Source organism: Cherax quadricarinatus, chromosome 55, assembly GCF_038502225.1.
Source record: "Cherax quadricarinatus isolate ZL_2023a chromosome 55, ASM3850222v1, whole genome shotgun sequence".
In the NCBI taxonomy this organism is placed as follows: Eukaryota; Metazoa; Arthropoda; class Malacostraca; order Decapoda; family Parastacidae; genus Cherax; species Cherax quadricarinatus.
Genome location: NC_091346.1, coordinates 21,929,547 through 21,949,747, shown reverse-complemented (window position 1 = coordinate 21,949,747; position 20,201 = coordinate 21,929,547). Strand labels below are relative to the sequence as shown.

Below are 20,201 nucleotides of genomic sequence, written 5' to 3'. Positions count from 1 at the left end.
TTCTCATCGTTGAACTTCATATTGTTTTCTGCAGCCCACTGAAAGATTCGGTTGATGTCCGCCTGGAGTCTTGCAGTGTCTGCAATGGAAGACACTGTCATGCAGATTCGGGTGTCATCTGCAAAGGAAGACACGGTGTTGTGGCTGACATCCTTGTCTATGTCGGATATGAGGATGAGGAACAAGATGGGAGCGAGTACTGTGCCTTGTGGAACAGAGCTTTTCACCGTAGCTGCCTCGGACTTTACTCTGTTGACGACTACTCTCTGTGTTCTGTTAGTGAGGAAATTATAGATCCATCGACCGACTTTTCCTGTTATTCCTTTAGCACGCATTTTGTGCGCTATTACGCTATGGTCACACTTATCGAAGGCTTTTGCAAAGTCTGTATATATTACATCTGCATTCTTTTTATCTTCTAGTGCATTTAGGACCTTGTCGTAGTGATCCAATAGTTGAGACAGACAGGAGCGACCTGTTCTAAACCCATGTTGCCCTGGGTTGTGTAACTGATGGGTTTCTAGATGGGTGGTGATCTTGCTTCTTAGGACCCTTTCAAAGATTTTTATGACATGGGATGTTAGTGCTATCGGTCTGTAGTTCTTTGCTGTTGCTTTACTGTCCCCTTTGTGGAGTGGGGCTATGTCTGTTGTTTTTAGTAACTGTGGGACGACCCCCGTGTCCATGCTCCCTCTCCATAGGATGGAAAAGGCTCGTGATAGGGGCTTCTTGCAGTTCTTGATGAACACGGAGTTCCATGAGTCTGGCCCTGGGGCAGAGTGCATGGGCATGTCATTTATCGCCTGTTCGAAGTCATTTGGCGTCAGGATAACATCGGATAGACTTGTGTTAACCAAATTTTGTGGCTCTCTCATAAAAAATTCATTTTGATCTTCGACTCTCTGTCTGGTTAGCGGCTTGCTAAAAACTGAGTCATATTGGGACTTGAGTAGCTCACTCATTTCCTTGCTGTCATCTGTGTAGGACCCACCTTGTTTAAGTAGGGGCCCAATACTGGATGTTGTTCTCGACTTTGATTTGGCATAGGAGAAGAAATACTTTGGGTTTCTTTCGATTTCATTTATGGCTTTTAGTTCTTCCCGCGATTCCTGACTCCTATAAGATTCCTTTAGCTTGAGTTCGATGCTTGCTATTTCTCTGACCAGTGTCTCCCTACGCATTTCAGATATATTGACCTCTTTTATCCGCTCTGTTATTCTTTTCCGTCGCCTGTAAAGGGAGCGCCTGTCTCTTTCTATTTTACATCAACTCCTCCTTTTTCTTAGAGGAATAAGCCTTGTGCATACATCGAGTGCCACCAAGTTAATCTGTTCTAGGCATACGTTGGGGTCTGTGTTGCTTAGTATATCTTCCCAGCTTATATCGGTTAGGACTTGGTTTACTTGGTCCCACTTTATGTTTTTTGTTATTGAAGTTGAATTTGGTGAATGCTCCCTCGTGACTAGTCTCATTATGTCGGTCTGGGGCTCCACGCATACATGTCTGAACCTCAATTATGTTGTGATCTGAGTATATTGTTTTTGATATGGTGACATTTTTTATCAGATCATCATTGTTAGTGAAGATGAGGTCTAGTGTATTCTCCAGTCTAGTAGGCTCTATTATTTGCTGGTTTAAATTGAATTTTGTGCAGAGATTTAAAAGCTCGTGTGAGTGTGAGTTTTCATCAGAGCTGCCTCCTGGTGTTATTACTGCAACAATATTATTTGCTATATTCCTCCATTTTAGGTGCCTTAAGTTGAAATCCCCCAGGAGCAAGATGTTGGGTGCAGGAGCTGGAAGATTTTCCAGACAGTGGTCAATTTTTAACAGCTGTTCCTGGAATTGCTGGGATGTTGCATCCGGAGGCTTGTAGACTACCACAATGACTAGGTTTTGGTTCTCGACCTTTACTGCTAAAACTTCCACTACATCATTTGAGGCATTAAGCAGTTCTGTGCAAACAAGTGACTCTGCAATGTACAGGTATGTACAGTATGTGAGTTGAGGAACCTATCAACCAAATTTTCAATTATATTTGAACTGTATTTACACCTGGAAGATTCTGGAGGGATCATACCTGGAAATATAAACACAAATGCAGTATAATGTGATCCTTTATTGACAACGTTTCACCCACGCAGTGGGCTTTTTCAAGTCACCCACTGCGTGGGTGAAACGTTGTCAATAAAGGATCACATTATACTGCATTTGTGTTTATATTTCCATTGTGTCGGTATTTTATACCATTTATTTCCAGGGATCATACCTAAATCTGTTCACCGAAATCACTACAATTGAAAATAAGATGCTTGGCAGATGGTACAAAACATTTTTAGTAAAACGTAGGGAAGTGTTGGAAGCAGAGACAGGACTCTCTAAGTGTAGAGGAACAGCGACTCTTCAACACCTTTCTTTCAGGCATAAGTGGGATTACCAACAGACTTTGGCTGTCTTCAAAAGGGAACTCGACAAATTCCTCATATCAGTTCCTGATCAGCCAGGCTGTGGTGCATACGTTGATCTGTGGACAGCAGGCACCAGAAGCCTGATCGATCAGGCCAGCAACCAGAAGGTCTGATCTGGGTCTTGGTCGAGGGTGCAGTGACCCCCAGAAGCTGCTACAGGTAACATACAGGTAACTGTTAATATCTAGGTTATATATTAGGTAGCTGTGTGTTGTGAAAACTCTGTGTATTTATGCAGTACGGTATAAGACCAGCAACGAATCCTCTAATCATCTTTGCCAGCTGTACGTAGGGTAACCAGGTACGTAGGTATACTTAGGTATACTGGCTTAGGAAGTCTGATAGTCTTTAGATGTACTTTGGCAACTTAACTTGTCAGGAGAGAGTTAGGGTCAGGTTTGATTACTTCGTCTGTGGTAATCGTTCCAGCCAGCCAAAGTCCCTCAGGGTGTCAGCTTGAGTTTATCCCTTTAAGACCTATAGTTCTTTGACTTAGTCGTCACTGTTTATTATTAATTTGGCTTGTATTGTAAATACTGTGTATAATAATTAGATGAAGATATACATGTATATATATTAATTTCTGAATTTATTTTCCTTATTGTGTGATATTCGTGAGTCTGGCCGTTGTTTACATTATAACAACCCAGTACTGCTGACCTGCAACACACGTACTGCTGACATGTAACACACGTACTGCTGACCTGCAACACACGTACTGCTGACCTGCAACACACATATTGCTGACCTGCAACACACGTACTTCTGACCTGCAACACACGTACTGCTGACCTGCAACACACGTACTGCTGACCTGCAACACACGTATTGCTGACCTGCAACACACGTACTGCTGACATGTAACACACGTACTGCTGACATGTAACACACGTACTGCTGACCTGCAACACATGTACTGCTGACATGTAACACACGTACTGCTGACCTGCAATACACGTACTGGTGACCTGCAACACACGTACTGCTGACCTGCAACACATGTACTGCTGACATGTAACACACGTACTGCTGACCTGCAACACACGTACTGCTGACCTGCAACACATGTACTGGAGTTCACTGACACTCCTCACGGCACAACTTGTCAATAGCAGTCCACAAAGAACCATTTCTCAGTGCTTCTCCTCCCCACAGTGCCACTCCTCAACAGCACAGCTTAGTGGCACTCAGAGCCATCATCTCCCAGAGCACCTCCCAGAGCACCTCCCAGAGCACCTCTCAGAGCACCTCTCAGAGCACCTCCCAGAGCACCTCCCAGAGCACCTCCCAGAGCACCTCCCAGAGCACCTCCCAGAGCACCTCTCAGAGCACCTCTCAGAGCACCTCCCAGAGCACCTCCCAGAGCACCTCTCAGAGCACCTCCCAGAGCACCTCCCAGAGCACCTCCCAGAGCACCTCCCAGAGCACCTCTCAGAGCACCTCCCAGAGCACCTCCCAGAGCACCTCCCAGAGCACCTCCCAGAGCACCTCTCAGAGCACCTCTCAGTGAATCTTCTCAGTGCCACTCAGCACTCTTATCTCTCAGTGCCACTTCTTACAATGACATATCTAAAGCATTATTATTATTATTATTATTATTATTATTATTATTATTATTATTATTATTATTATTATTATTATTATTATTATTATTATTATTATTATTATTATTATTATTATTATTGGGACGCGCTAAACACATAAGAGCATCATACTGCACCTAGAGAATATGAGATAATAAGGTCTGATACGAGGAAATGGAAGATAATTACAATTCGTGGAGGTTAAAGCCCAGTTACCGTTATAAAGACATCTTCAGAGGAGAACTAAAAATACAAAAACTAACTTGTTAGTTGTTCTTGCTAGGTTTATAACCTATCTACTACCTGAAGTTCACTTAAAGGCTGCTTCAGGGGTCAACGCCCCTGCTGCCCAGTCCCAGACCAGACCTCCCGGCGAAGCGTAGACTCATCAACTACGTTGTCACTGCTAGCCGCATGCAGTCCAGCATACACACCACAGTCTGACTGATTAGAAACTGAGTTGAAGGACTTTTCAAGTTCTTGCTTGAAGACATCCAAGAGTCTGTTCATAGTTTCTCTTATGAATGAGGGGAGGGTGTTCAAAAGTCTCGGGCCTCTTACACTTACTGTGCTATCTTCCAGTACTCTCCTGCTTTTCACAGCTTTGTTTCTTTCTGCACTGTGTATCGAGCCTCTAGCCTTCCTAGGAAGTGATTTCCGTGAGCAGATTTGTGACCAATCCCTACAGAATTTTCCTGTGCCAGGGACCTTCAAACATTCCCAATAAGTTAAGTGTTTTATTGCATTTATATATGTAGTGAAGGTTTTCTGTACATCCTCAACATCTGAAAATTTTTCTGCCTTTTAAAAAAGGGGAAGTAATATTCCAGACCAGAGACAGCAACTGTGACTTAAACAGCGTCCTCTTAGTAGGTTTGTGGATAGACGGGAAGAGAGAATTATAGGCTTATGGATTGACGGGAAAAGAGAATTATAGGCTTATGGATAGACGGGAAAAGAGAATTATAGGCTTATGGATAGACGGGAAAAGAGAATTATAGGCTTATGGATAGACGGGAAAAGAGAATTATAGGCTTATGGATAGACGGGAAAAGAGAATTATAGGCTTATGGATAGACGGGAAGAGAGAATTATAGGCTTATGGATAGACGGGAAGAGAGAATTATAGGCTTATGGATTGACGGGAAGAGAGAATTATAGAGTTATGGATTGAGGGGAAGAGAGAATTGTAGGCTTATGGATTGACGGGAAGAGAGAATTATAGAGTTATGGATTGAGGGGAAGAGAGAATTATAGAGTTATGGATTGACGGGAAGAGAGAATTGTAGGCTTATGGACTGACGGGAAGAGAGAATTATAGACTTATGGACTGACGGGAAGAGAGAATTGTAGGCTTATGGATTGACGGGAAGAGAGAATTGTAGGCTTATGGACTGACGGGAAGAGAGAATGGGTCACTTGTCATCTCGTGTTTTAAAGTTTCTAATTACTGAGTGTGTCGTTTTCCTTACGGTTGTGATCAACATGACTGTGATGGACTACACGAAGCTCAGTAAGGCTGCCTCTCACCTTTACTCCACCAATCTATGAAACTTTAATCCCTAAAATAAGGATAAAAATAAATTCTCAGTGTAGTGAATAAACTGGGACAACACATCTCTCCCAGTATATACGTCGAGATAAACCTCTCAGTGTATATGCATTGAGATATACAACTCAAGGTATATTCATTGAGATATACATACCTCTCAGTGTTAATAAAGATATACATACCTTCAGATATACATACTTCGCAGCGTATATACAATGAAATAAAAAATACCACAGTGAAAAATATACAGGAAATTCTGAACGTTTAACGTGTTTATACACGCAGCGTCAGTGGACCAGGTGAGTGTGCGTTACTGAGGTGATACCTGAGTCGTTGAGGTGATACCTGAGTCATGGAGGTGATACCTGAGTCATGGATGTGATACCTGAGTCATGGAGGTGATACCTGAGTCATGGAGGTGATACCTGAGTCATGGATGTGATACCTGAGTCATGGAGGTGATACCTGAGTCATGGAGGTGATACCTGAGTCATGGAGGTGATACCTTAGTCAGAGAGGTGATACCTTAGTCAGAGAGGTGATACCTTAGTCATGGGCGTGATACCTTAGTCATGGGCGTGATACCTTAGTCAGAGAGGTGATACCTTAGTCAGAGAGGTGATACCTTAGTCAGAGAGGTGATACCTCAGTCATGGACGTGATACCTTAGTCAGAGAGGTGATACCTTAGTCAGAGAGGTGATACCTTAGTCATGGGCGTGATACCTTAGTCATGGGCGTGATACCTTAGTCAGAGAGGTGATACCTTAGTCAGAGAGGTGATACCTTAGTCAGAGAGGTGATACCTCAGTCATGGACGTGATACCTTAGTCAGAGAGGTGATACCTTAGTCAGAGAGGTGATACCTTAGTCAGAGAGATGATACCTTAGTCAGAGAGGTGATACCTTAGTCAGAGAGGTGATACCTTAGTCATGGACGTGATACCTTAGTCAGAGAGGTGAAACCTGAGTCATGGAAGTGATACCTTAGTCAGAGAGGTGATACCTTAGTCATGGAAGTGATACCTTAGTCAGAGAGGTGATACCTTAGTCATGGACGTGATACCTTAGTCAGAGAGGTGATACCTTAGTCAGAGAGGTGATACCTTAGTCATGGACGTGATACCTTAGTCAGAGAGGTGATACCTTAGTCAGAGAGGTGATACCTTAGTCATGGAAGTGATACCTTAGTCAGAGAGGTGATACCTTAGTCAGAGAGGTGAAACCTTAGTCATGGAGGTGATACCTTAGTCAGAGAGGTGATACTTTAGTCATGGACGTGATACCTTAGTCAGAGAGGTGATACCTTAGTCAGAGAGGTGATACCTTAGTCATGGAAGTGATACCTTAGTCAGAGAGGTGATACCTTAGTCAGAGAGGTGAAACCTTAGTCATGGAGGTGATACCTTAGTCAGAGAGGTGATACCTTAGTCATGGACGTGATACCTTAGTCAGAGAGGTGATACCTTAGTCATGGACGTGATACCTTAGTCAGAGAGGTGATACCTTAGTCATGGACGTGATACCTTAGTCAGAGAGGTGATACCTTAGTCATGGACGTGATACCTTAGTCATGGACGTGATACCTTAGTCATGGACGTGATACCTTAGTCATGGACGTGATACCTTAGTCATGGACGTGATACCTTAGTCATGGACGTGATACCTTAGTCAGAGAGGTGATACCTTAGTCATGGAGGTGATACCTTAGTCAGAGAGGTGATACCTTAGTCAGAGAGGTGATACCTTAGTCATGGAGGTGATACCTTAGTCATGAACGTGATACCTTAGTCAGAGAGGTGAAACCTTAGTCATAAGAACATAACATAAGAACATAAGAAAGGAGGAACACTGCAGGAGGCCTGCTGGCCCATACTAGGCAGGTCCTTTACAATTCATCCCACTAACAAAACATTTGCCCAACCCAATTTTCAATGCCACCCAAGAAATAAGCTCTGATGTGAAAGTCCCACTCAAATCCAACCCCTCCCACTCATGTACTTATCCAACCTAGATTTGAAACTACCCAAAGTCCCAGCCTCAATAACCCAACTAGGTAGACTGTTCCACTCATCAACTACCCTATTTCCAAACCAATACTTTCCTATGTCCTTTCTAAATCTAAACTTATCTAATTTAAATCCATTACTGCGCGTTCTCTCTTGGAGAGACATCCTCAAGACCTTATTAATATCCCCTTTATTAATACCTATCTTCCACTTATACACTTCGATCAGGTCTCCCCTCATTCTTCGTCTAACAAGTGAATGTAACTTAAGAGTCTTCAATCTTTCTTCATAAGGAAGATTTCTGATGCTATGTGATACCTTAGTCATGGACGTGATACCTTAGTCAGAGAGGTGATACCTTAGTCATGGACGTGATACCTTAGTCAGAGAGGTGATACCTAAGTCATGGACGTGATACCTTAGTCAGAGAGGTGATACCTTAGTCATGGACGTGATACCTTAGTCATGGACGTGATACCTTAGTCATGGACGTGATACCTTAGTCATGGACGTGATACCTTAGTCAGAGAGGTGATACCTTAGTCATGGAGGTGATACCTTAGTCAGAGAGGTGATACCTTAGTCATAGAGGTGATACCTTAGTCATGGACGTGATACCTTAGTCAGAGAGGTGATACCTTAGTCATGGACGTGATACCTTAGTCAGAGAGGTGATACCTTAGTCATGGACGTGATACCTTAGTCAGAGAGGTGATACCTTAGTCATGGACGTGATACCTTAGTCATGGACGTGATACCTTAGTCATGGACGTGATACCTTAGTCATGGACGTGATACCTTAGTCATGGACGTGATACCTTAGTCAGAAAGGTGAAACCTTAGTCATGGAGGTGATACCTTAGTCAGAGAGGTGATACCTTAGTCAGAGAGGTGATACCTTAGTCATGGACGTGATACCTTAGTCAGAGAGGTGATACCTTAGTCATGGACGTGATACCTTAGTCAGAGAGGTGATACCTTAGTCATGGACGTGATACCTTAGTCAGAGAGGTGATACCTTAGTCATGGACGTGATACCTTAGTCATGGACGTGATACCTTAGTCATGGACGTGATACCTTAGTCAGAGAGGTGAAACCTTAGTCATGGAGGTGATACCTTAGTCAGAGAGGTGATACCTTAGTCATGGAGGTGATACCTTAGTCATGGACGTGATACCTTAGTCAGAGAGGTGATACCTTAGTCATGGACGTGATACCTTAGTCAGAGAGGTGATACCTTAGTCATGGACGTGATACCTTAGTCATGGACGTGATACCTTAGTCATGGACGTGATACCTTAGTCATGGACGTGATACCTTAGTCATGGACGTGATACCTTAGTCATGGACGTGATACCTTAGTCAGAGAGGTGAAACCTTAGTCATGGACGTGATACCTTAGTCAGAGAGGTGATACCTTAGTCATGGACGTGATACCTTAGTCAGAGAGGTGATACCTTAGTCAGAGAGGTGATACCTTAGTCATGGACGTGATACCTTAGTCAGAGAGGTGATACCTTAGTCAGAGAGGTGATACCTTAGTCATGGACGTGATACCTTAGTCAGAGAGGTGATACCTTAGTCAGAGAGGTGATACCTTAGTCAGAGAGGTGATACCTTAGTCATGGACGTGATACCTTAGTCATGGACGTGATACCTTAGTCATGGACGTGATACCTTAGTCAGGGAGGTGATACCTTAGTCATGGACGTGATACCTTAGTCATGGACGTGATACCTTAGTCAGAGAGGTGATACCTTAGTCAGAGAGGTGAAACCTTAGTCATGGACGTGATACCTTAGTCAGGGAGGTGATACCTTAGTCATGGACGTGACACCTTAGTCATGGACGTGATACCTTAGTCAGAGAGGTGATACCTTAGTCAGGGAGGTGATACCTTAGTCATGGACGTGATACCTTAGTCAGAGAGGTGATACCTTAGTCAGAGAGGTGATACCTTAGTCATGGACGTGATACCTTAGTCAGAGAGGTGATACCTTAGTCATGGACGTGATACCTTAGTCAGAGAGGTGATACCTTAGTCAGGGAGGTGATACCTTAGTCATGGACGTGATACCTTAGTCAGAGAGGTGATACCTTAGTCATGGACGTGATACCTTAGTCAGAGAGGTGATACCTTAGTCAGGGAGGTGATACCTTAGTCATGGACGTGATACCTTAGTCAGAGATGTGATACCTTAGTCAGGGAGGTGATACCTTAGTCATGGACGTGATACCTTAGTCAGAGAGGTGATACCTTAGTCAGAGAGGTGATACCTTAGTCAGGGAGGTGATACCTTAGTCATGGACGTGATACCTTAGTCAGAGAGGTGAAACCTTAGTCATGGACGTGATACCTTAGTCAGAGAGGTGATACCTTAGTCATGGACGTGATACCTTAGTCAGAGAGGTGAAACCTTAGTCATGGACGTGATACCTTAGTCAGAGAGGTGATACCTTAGTCATGGACGTGATACCTTAGTCAGAGAGGTGATACCTTAGTCAGAGAGGTGATACCTTAGTCATGGACGTGATACCTTAGTCATGGACGTGATACCTTAGTCAGAGAGGTGATACCTTAGTCAGAGAGGTGATACCTTAGTCATGGACGTGATACCTTAGTCAGAGAGGTGATACCTTAGTCAGAGAGGTGATACCTTAGTCAGAGAGGTGATACCTTAGTCATGGACGTGATACCTTAGTCATGGACGTGATACCTTAGTCATGGACGTGATACCTTAGTCAGGGAGGTGATACCTTAGTCATGGACGTGATACCTTAGTCATGGACGAGATACCTTAGTCATGGACGTGATACCTTAGTCAGGGAGGTGATACCTTAGTCATGGACGTGATACCTTAGTCATGGACGTGATACCTTAGTCATGGACGTGATACCTTAGTCATGGACGTGATACCTTAGTCATGGACGTGATACCTTAGTCATGGACGTGATACCTTAGTCATGGACGTGATACCTTAGTCAGGGAGGTGATACCTTAGTCATGGACGTGATACCTTAGTCATGGACGTGATACCTTAGTCAGGGAGGTGATACCTTAGTCATGGACGTGATACCTTAGTCATGGACGTGATACCTTAGTCATAGACGTGATACCTTAGTCATGGACGTGATACCTTAGTCAGAGAGGTGATACCTTAGTCAGAGAGGTGATACCTTAGTCATGGACGTGATACCTTAGTCATGGACGTGATACCATAGTCATGGACGTGATACCTTAGTCAGGGAGGTGATACCTTAGTCATGGACGTGATACCTTAGTCATGGACGTGATACCTTAGTCATGGACGTGATACCTTAGTCATGGACGTGATACCTTAGTCATGGACGTGATACCTTAGTCAGGGAGGTGATACCTTAGTCATGGACGTGATACCTTAGTCATGGACGTGATACCTTAGTCATGGACGTGATACCTTAGTCATGGACGTGAAACCTTAGTCAGGGAGGTGATACCTTAGTCATGGACGTGATACCTTAGTCATGGACGTGATACCTTAGTCAGGGAGGTGATACCTTAGTCATGGACGTGATACCTTAGTCATGGACGTGATACCTTAGTCATGGACGTGATACCTTAGTCAGGGAGGTGATACCTTAGTCATGGACGTGATACCTTAGTCAGAGAGGTGATACCTTAGTCAGACAGGTGATACCTTAGTCATGGACGTGATACCTTAGTCAGAGAGGTGATACCTTAGTCATGGACGTGATACCTTAGTCATGGACGTGATACCTTAGTCAGAGAGGTGATACCTTAGTCATGGAGGTGATACCTTAGTCAGAGAGGTGATACCTTAGTCATGGACGTGATACCTTAGTCAGAGAGGTGATACCTTAGTCATGGAGGTGATACCTTAGTCAGAGAGGTGATACCTTAGTCATGGACGTGATACCTTAGTCAGAGAGGTGATACCTTAGTCATGGAGGTGATACCTTAGTCAGAGAGGTGATACCTTAGTCATGGACGTGATACCTTAGTCAGAGAGGTGATACCTTAGTCAGAGAGGTGATACCTTAGTCATGGAAGTGATACCTTAGTCGTGGACGTGATACCTTAGTCGTGGAGGTGATACCTTAGTCATGGAGGTGATACCTTAGTCATGGAGGTGATACCTTAGTCAGAGAGGTGATACCTTAGTCATGGAGGTGATACCTTAGTCATGGACGTGATACCTTAGTCAGGGAGGTGATACCTTAGTCATGGAGGTGATACCTTAGTCAGGGAGGTGATACCTTAGTCATGGAGGTGATACCTTAGTCATGGAGGTGATACCTTAGTCAGAGAGGTGATACCTTAGTCATTAAGGTGATACCTTAGTCAGAGAGGTGATACCTTAGTCGTGGAGCTGATACCTTAGTCATGGACGTGATACCTTAGTCATGGAGGTGATACCTTAATCATGGAGGTGATACCTTAGTTGTGGAGCTGATACCTTAGTCATGGAGGTGATACCTTAGTTGTGGAGGTGATACCTTAATCATGGAGGTGATACCTTAATCATGGAGGTGATACCTTAGTTGTGGAGCTGATACCTTAGTCATGGACGTGATACCTTAGTCATGGAGGTGATACCTTAATCATGGAGGTGATACCTTAATCATGGAGGTGATACCTTAGTCGTGGAGGTGATACCTTAATCATGGAGGTGATACCTTAATCATGGAGGTGATACCTTAGTCGTGGAGGTGATACCTTAATCATGGAGGTGATACCTTAATCATGGAGGTGATACCTTAGTCGTGGAGGTGATACCTTAATCATGGAGGTGATACCTTAATCATGGAGGTGATACCTTAGTCGTGGAGGTGATACCTTAATCATGGAGGTGATACCTTAGTCATGGACGTGATACCTTAGTCGTGGAGGTGATACCTTAATCATGGAGGTGATACCTTAATCATGGAGGTGATACCTTAGTCGTGGAGGTGATACCTTAATCATGGAGGTGATACCTTAATCATGGAGGTGATACCTTAGTCGTGGAGGTGATACCTTAATCATGGAGGTGATACCTTAGTCATGGACGTGATACCTTAGTCGTGGAGGTGATACCTTAATCATGGAGGTGATACCTTAATCATGGAGGTGATACCTTAGTCGTGGAGGTGATACCTTAATCATGGAGGTGATACCTTAATCATGGAGGTGATACCTTAATCATGGAGGTGATACCTTAGTCGTGGAGGTGATACCTTAATCATGGAGGTGATACCTTAGTCATGGAGGTGATACCTTAGTCGTGGAGGTGATACCTTAGTCATGGAGGTGATACCTTAATCATGGAGGTGATACCTTAGTCGTGGAGGTGATACCTTAGTCATGGAGGTGATACCTTAGTCATGGAGGTGATACCTTAGTCATGGAGGTGATACCTTAGTCATGGAGGTGATACCTTAGTCGTGGACGTGATACCTTAATCATGGAGGTGATACCTTAGTCATGGAGGTGATACCTTAGTCATGGAGGTGATACCTTAGTCATGGAGGTGATACCTTAGTCATGGAGGTGATACCTTAGTCATGGAGGTGATACCTTAGTCATGGAGGTGATACCTTAGTCATGGAGGTGATACCTTAGTCATGGAGGTGATACCTTAGTCATGGAGGTGATACCTTAGTCATGGAAGTGATACCTTAATCATGGAGGTGATACCTTAGTCATGGAGGTGATACCTTAATCATGGAGGTGATACCTTAGTCGTGGAGGTGATACCTTAATCATGGAGGTGATACCTTAGTCATGGAGGTGATACCTTAGTCGTGGAGGTGATACCTTAGTCGTGGACGTGATACCTTAATCATGGAGGTGATACCTTAGTCGTGGAGGTGATACCTTAATCATGGAGGTGATACCTTAGTCATGGAGGTGATACCTTAGTCGTGGAGGTGATACCTTAGTCGTGGAGGTGATACCTTAATCATGGAGGTGATACCTTAGTCGTGGAGGTGATACCTTAATCATGGAGGTGATACCTTAGTCGTGGAGGTGATACCTTAATCATGGAGGTGATACCTTAGTCGTGGAGGTGATACCTTAATCATGGAGGTGATACCTTAGTCGTGGAGGTGATACCTTAATCATGGAGGTGATACCTTAGTCGTGGAGGTGATACCTTAGTCATGGAGGTGATACCTTAGTCATGGAGGTGATACCTTAGTCGTGGAGGTGATACCTTAATCATGGAGGTGATACCTTAGTCGTGGACGTGATACCTTAATCATGGAGGTGATACCTTAGTCGTGGAGGTGATACCTTAGTCATGGAGGTGATACCTTAATCATGGAGGTGATACCTTAGTTGTGGAGCTGATACCTTAGTCATGGAGGTGATACCTTAGTCAGGGAGGAGATACCTTAGTCAGGGAGGTGACACCTTGGTAATGGATGTGATACCTTAGTCAGGGGAGGTGATACCTTAGTGATGGAGGTGATACCTTAGTCAGGGGAGGTGATACCTTAGTCGGGGAGATGATACCTTAGTATTGGAGGTGATACCTTAGTCATTAAGGTGATACCTTAGTCAGGGAGGTGATACCTTAGTAAGGGAGGTGATTCCTTAGTGAAGGAGGTGATACCTTAGTCATTGAGGTGATACCTTAGTCATGGAGGTGATACCTTAGTCATTGAGGTGATACCTTAGTCAGGGAGGTGATACCTTAGTAAGGGAGGTGATTCCTTAGTGAAGGAGGTGATACCTTAGTCAGGGAGGTGATACCTTAGTAAGGGAGGTGATTCCTTAGTGAAGGAGGTGATACCTTAGTCAGGGAGGTGATACCTGAGTCATGGAGGTGATAACTTAGTCATGGAGGTGATACCTGAGTCATGGAGGTGATAACTTAGTCAGGGAGGTGATACCTGAGTCATGGAGGTGATAACTTAGTCATGGAGGTGATACCTCCACTTAATGTGGTGATACCTCAGTCAGGGAGGTGATACTTTATTGTAATTTCTTCCAAACACTGACGTACAGAAACACATCTTTCAGTGCAGAGAAAGATCGCAGTGAGCAGGATTCCAAACCACGTCAGGGAGGCTGGCAAGGTCCCCCAAGTGTCGCTATAGACCACTCGGCCACACCTTTCAGTATATTCATGATATATACGTAACTTAGCAGTAACCGTAGCAGTAACAGCCTCGTTGATCACGCCCTGATCCACCGGGAGGCCTGGTCATGGACCGGGCCGCGGGGGCGTTGATCCCCGGAATGCCCTCCAGGTAGACTCCAGGTATATACAGTATATTGAGATGTACCTCTGCATACCTGTCAGTGTATATGTTGAGGTATTTCTATCTGCGTATATCCACTGTTAGGTGGATAGGTTGTTGGCACGATGAGCGATAGGATGAGTTAGCTGCGGGATGGGCGGCAGGGTGAGTGGTGGGCGGCAGGGTGAGTGGTGGGCGGCAGGGTGAGTGGTGGGCGGCAGGGTGAGTGGTGGGCGGCAGGGTGAGTGGTGGGCGGCAGGGTGAGTGGTGGGCGGCAGACAGGATGAGTGGTAGGCGGCAGGGTAGCGGTGAACGTTTCGGTAGCGGTGGGCGGCAGAGTGGTGGTGGCGGTGGGCGACAAGATGAGCGACAGTGGGCGGCAGGGTGGTGGTGGGCGGCAGGGTGGTGGTGGGCGGCAGGGTGGTGGTGGGCGGCAGGGTGGTGGTGGGCGGCAGGGTGGTGGTGGGCGGCAGGGTGGTGGTGGGCGGCAGGGTGGCGGTAGGCGGCAGGATGGTGGTGGTGGCGATGGGCGGCAGGGTGCTGGTGATGGCGGTGGGCGGCAGGGTGCTGGTGATGGCGGTGGGCGGCAGGATTGTAGTGGTGGCGGTGAGCTGCAGGGTGGCGATGGGCCACATGGGGGTGGTGGTGGCGGTGGGCGGTTGGGTGGTGGTGGTGGACGGCAGGGTGGGGCGGACTGCTGGGTGGGCGGCAGAGTGGTGGTGTTGGTGGACGGTGGGGTGGACGGCAGGGTGGTGGTGGTCGGCGGGGTGGGCGGCATGGTGGTGGTGGACGGCGGGGTGGGCGGCACGGTGGTGGTGGTGGACGGCGGGGTGGGCGGCACGGTGGTGGTGGTGGACGGCGGGGTGGGCGGCAGGGTGGTGGTGGTGGTGGACGGCGGGGTGGGCGGCACGGTGGTGGTGGTCGGGGGGGTGGGCGGCACGGTGGTGGTGGTGGACGGCGGGGTGGGCGGCACGGTGGTGGTGGTGGACGGCGGGGTGGGCGGCACGGTGGTGGTGGTGGACGGCGGGGTGGGCGGCACGGTGGTGGTGGTGGTGGACGGCGGGGTGGGCGGCACGGTGGTGGTGATGGACGGCGGGGTGGGCGGCAGGGTGGTGGTGGTGGTGGACGGCGGGGTGGGCGGCACGGTGGTGGTGGTCGGCGGGGTGGGCGGCACGGTGGTGGTGGTGGACGGCGGGGTGGGCGGCCCGGTGGTGGTGGTGGACGGCGGGGTGGGCGGCACGGTGGTGGTGTTGGACGGCGGGGTGGGCGGCACGGTGGTGGTGGTGGACGGCGGGGTGGGCGGCACGGTGGTGGTGGTGGACGGCGGGGTGGGCGGCACGGTGGTGGTGGTGGACGGCGGGGTGGGCGGCACGGTGGTGGTGGTGGACGGCGGGGTGGGCGGCACGGTGGTGTTGGACGGACGGCGGGGTGGGCGGCACGGTGGTGGTGATGGACGGCGGGGTGGGCGGCACGGTGGTGGTGGTGGTGGACGGCGGGGGGGGCGGCCGGGTGGTGGGGGTGGACGGCGGGGTGGGCGGCACGGTGGTGGTGGTGGTGGTGGTGGACGGCGGGGTGGGCGGCACGGTGGTGGTGGTGGACGGCGGGGTGGGCGGCACGGTGGTGGTGGTGGACGGCGGGGTGGGCGGCACGGTGGTGGTGGTGGACGGCGGGGTGAGCGGCACGGTGGTGGTGGTGGACGGCGGGGTGGGCGGCACGGTGGTGGTGGTGGTGGACGGCGGGGTGGGCGGCACGGTGGTGGTGGTGGTGGACGGCGGGGTGGGCGGCACGGTGGTGGTGGTGGACGGCGGGGTGGGCGGCACGGTGGTGGTGGTGGACGGCGGGGTGGGCGGCACGGTGGTGGTAGTGGACGGCGGGGTGGGCGGCACGGTGGTGGTGGTGGACGGCGGGGTGGGCGGCACGGTGGTGGTGGTGGACGGCGGGGTGGGCGGCACGGTGGTGGTGGTGGACGGCGGGGTGGGCGGCACGGTGGTGGTGGTGGACGGCGGGGTGGGCGGCACGGTGGTGGTGGTGGTGGACGGCGGGGTGGGCGGCACGGTGGTGGTGGTGGACGGCGGGGTGGGCGGCACGGTGGTGGTGGTGGACGGCGGGGTGGGCGGGTGTCAGCGCTGACACCGTTCTCACGCTGCCGTCAGTTTTTCCCACGTGGTGGTGCTCGAGAGATCCGCCAGGGTGCAGCACCTCCTCCCTGAGGCCCGCCACTCCGGCCTCACACCACCTCAGTCAGTCGCCAGCACTCGCCGCGAGCACTTCTTTCACCCACGAGCTCTCGCAGAGGTCACATGTGCCGCGTCTGAGTCCCAGGGACTAGAGTCAAGAGTCCCACACACACACAGAGCTCCCCCATACCCCAGCAACTATGAAGGTGGAACGCGCCAGCTCCGTGTGTTCTGACGATGCCCCATCGTCCCCAGATTCCATCATGTCTGTTGGGGAGTCGTCTCCGCTGGCGTCCCCACAGCCGTCTCCTGCGCCCCTTACTGATCCCTACGATGACCAGAGGCTGTACTCCCCGGCTTACACGGCGCACAGCCCCGCCTACAGCACCACCAGCAGCAGTAGCAGCTCCGGTAGTACTGGGGGCGCATCTCCTACCTACAGCTGCCCGGCCAGCCCGGGATACCAGCGGTCCGCCTCGCCCGATTTCGGCTTCCAATTCCCTCCCGACTCCGGGTATCCCGGGGTGGAACAGTTCGGCTGTCAAGCCGAATTCGTCAGGGCAGTGCAGGACGGGGATCCCAGAGAGCTGAAGCGCATCCTGACGCGGTACTCGCAGCTGGTGCAGATCAACGGCTTCACGGCGGACGGGCAGACGGCGCTGACGCAGTCCTGTATGGACGGTAACCTGGAGGTGATCAAGGTGCTGGTGGCCCACGGTGCTTCCCTCCACCTTACTAACCGTGATGGCTTCTCGCCCCTGCATCTAGCCTGCTGGCGAGGCAAGTATGATGTGATGCAGTACCTGCTGCGCTCCGCCTCCAGTAGACGGTAGTTGTTGTGATATTGTTGCCTCTAGCCTAGTGATCCGTGCCATGCGTGTGTTGAGCAGGGAAGCCTTCGCCCTGTGCAATACTGAGTGTTTGTTGGCGGCCAGAGCTCTCGTGGGGTCTTCTAGAACTGTGAGGACGGCCTAGAACCCTCATGTGGGCGGCCAGAACAGTGTGGGGGTGGTTGGAGCTCTCGTGTGGGTGGCTTACAGCTCTCGTGGGGGCAACTAGAGCCCCAGCCCTCTTGTCGGCGGCCAGGACCTCCATGTGGGCGCCTCCCTACATTCGGCTACAATCTACAGTCTGTGATGTTTTGAAGCTGTGTGCCGCCCCTGACAACATTTAACGTGCCACCGCCAGCCTCCAGCTACCACCGCCTGCCCCTAGCTGCCACCACCTGCCCCAACTGCCAGCAGGCCTTGGTAGCACCGCCCCATAAGTTACCTCAGTTTTATTCTCCAAGGGCGGGACCTGTGGCAGCCTTGGGCCCTCGCTGGCAGGGGACGCAAAAGATGTTACAGCGCCTCTCGTTGAACTCTGTGATCTACTCTGGTGACCGAACGCGGAAATTGAGAGGAGTGATGGGGGTTAGGTGGTGTTGACGCCACAGATGTGCAATATGTGTAGGGCATCACCCCAGGGTGTGATGCCAGCTGGTGACGTCGTAGTACTTTTTTTTATGGTGATTGTGATACACCCTCCGTAACGATGTTGTGAAGTGTATCTGCTGAAGGAGGGTAGGAAAAAAACATTGTGTTCTGTACTGCGCCATCTTCGCTGGTAGTGTGTGTACCTGCACCTACTGCAGGTGTGTCGCCACACCTACAGCAGCTGTTCTTCAAGATCACCCGGTGTTGTGGTTACACCTGCAGACAAACTGTACCTGCAGCATGTGCCTCAAAGAACCAGTTCTGTGGCTACACCTGCAGGAACAGCACCTCAACACAACCAGGTGTGTGGTCACACCTGCAGCAGCTGTGCCTCAAGACTGCCAGGTGTGTGGTCATACCTGCAACAGCTGTATCTCAAAAGTACTCGCATGCCTTACCTCACATCCTGCCCTTCTCCTCGCCAACCCTCATTATATAACTGCTCGCCAGCTTCCAGTGCCATTACGGCGATTTTTAGCAAGTAATGTAGAGTTGGTGTGTACTTTGCTAGTGCTTCAGGACACCTTGCACGGCCGGGAAGCTGAGCGGTGTGAGTGTGGCTGGCAGAACCTGTGCTAGTGATCCAGGGGCGTGAGGACAGGTCACCACCGACGAAGATATTCCACTGGCGCCATGCCTCCGTTCCTTCGTTTCTGCAGGAGTGACGGCGACGAACAATATTCCACTCCTGTGATCCTCTCCATGCCCTCATTTGTTCCTGTAGCCTAGAGTGACAGAGAGGATCCTACAGATTCCATTCCCGTGATCCTCTCCCAAGTACCAGTACTTGGGGCAGTGATCCTTATATGGGAGACTTGTTGAAGACAGTTCTCAGCTCGTGTGTGAAAGACGAGTCCCCGGCTTACGAGAGGAAGTCAGCTGTCTCTGGGAGGCGCAAGAGCCTCAATAAGTAATGCAGTTGGGGGATATTGATCTTCAGAAGAAGCAGGAACCCCTTCAGCATCACTGGCCTGTGGATCTCTGGTAGGAGTGGGAATCTCTCAGTCTTTCGCAGTATTGATCTTCAGTTTCAGTAACGCCATCCACCTACAGAAGCAGTGGATCTCTGGGCACTACAGGAACCTCAACACACTTCACAGGATCAGAAAGTGGATCGTCAGGAGATGCAGGAACCCCATCTTCCGCGGCGGCAGTACCCTATGGATCTCCGAAAAGTGCAGAAATCCCCCTCCGGCATGTGCTGGGAGGGGGAAGCGGTGTGTGTGTGCGTGTAGTGTTCGTGGATGACATCATCCAGAGGGAGCACAACTGCCGCCTCCAGTGATACACTTGATCGTGCCTTAAGAACTTATGTTAAGTTGTTGTTATCTGTTGAGATGTTGCCTTATTTACAACAATGTTTGTTTCCCTCTCCATCAGTGGCTGGGGAACGTTGTATTATCAACTTCAGATATGACCATATATTTCTGAATTATAGTTATATTTTTATACATGTGCATTTATATATCCTTTTTTGACGAATATTTTTTGAGTTCCCTCATGGTAGAAGGAGAAACATAAGTCAACTAGTAATCATGAAATAACAAAGGACTAGGTTACAGGCTATTTAAAAATCTTAATATGAACGAACGAAATGATCTGAATTATACCATGGAATTTGAGTAAATTTCCTGAAACACTGACAGCGCCACTCTGTAAACACTGAATACCTCAGATGATCAGAATAATCACTGTAGCAATGTG

The 20,201-nt window shown here is 48.9% G+C and overlaps 1 protein-coding gene across 1 annotated transcript; it reads left to right on the top strand.

The window, feature by feature from the left end:
* The first annotated feature begins 17,058 nt into the window (after positions 1-17,058).
* Positions 17,059-19,948, top strand: LOC128698952 (protein phosphatase 1 regulatory subunit 12B). The gene has a single exon (XM_053791404.2). It carries the CDS (start codon positions 17,220-17,222, stop codon positions 17,850-17,852), a length of 633 nt encoding a protein of 210 aa, XP_053647379.1. The 5' UTR covers positions 17,059-17,219; the 3' UTR covers positions 17,853-19,948.
* Positions 19,949-20,201: the final 253 nt, after the last annotated feature.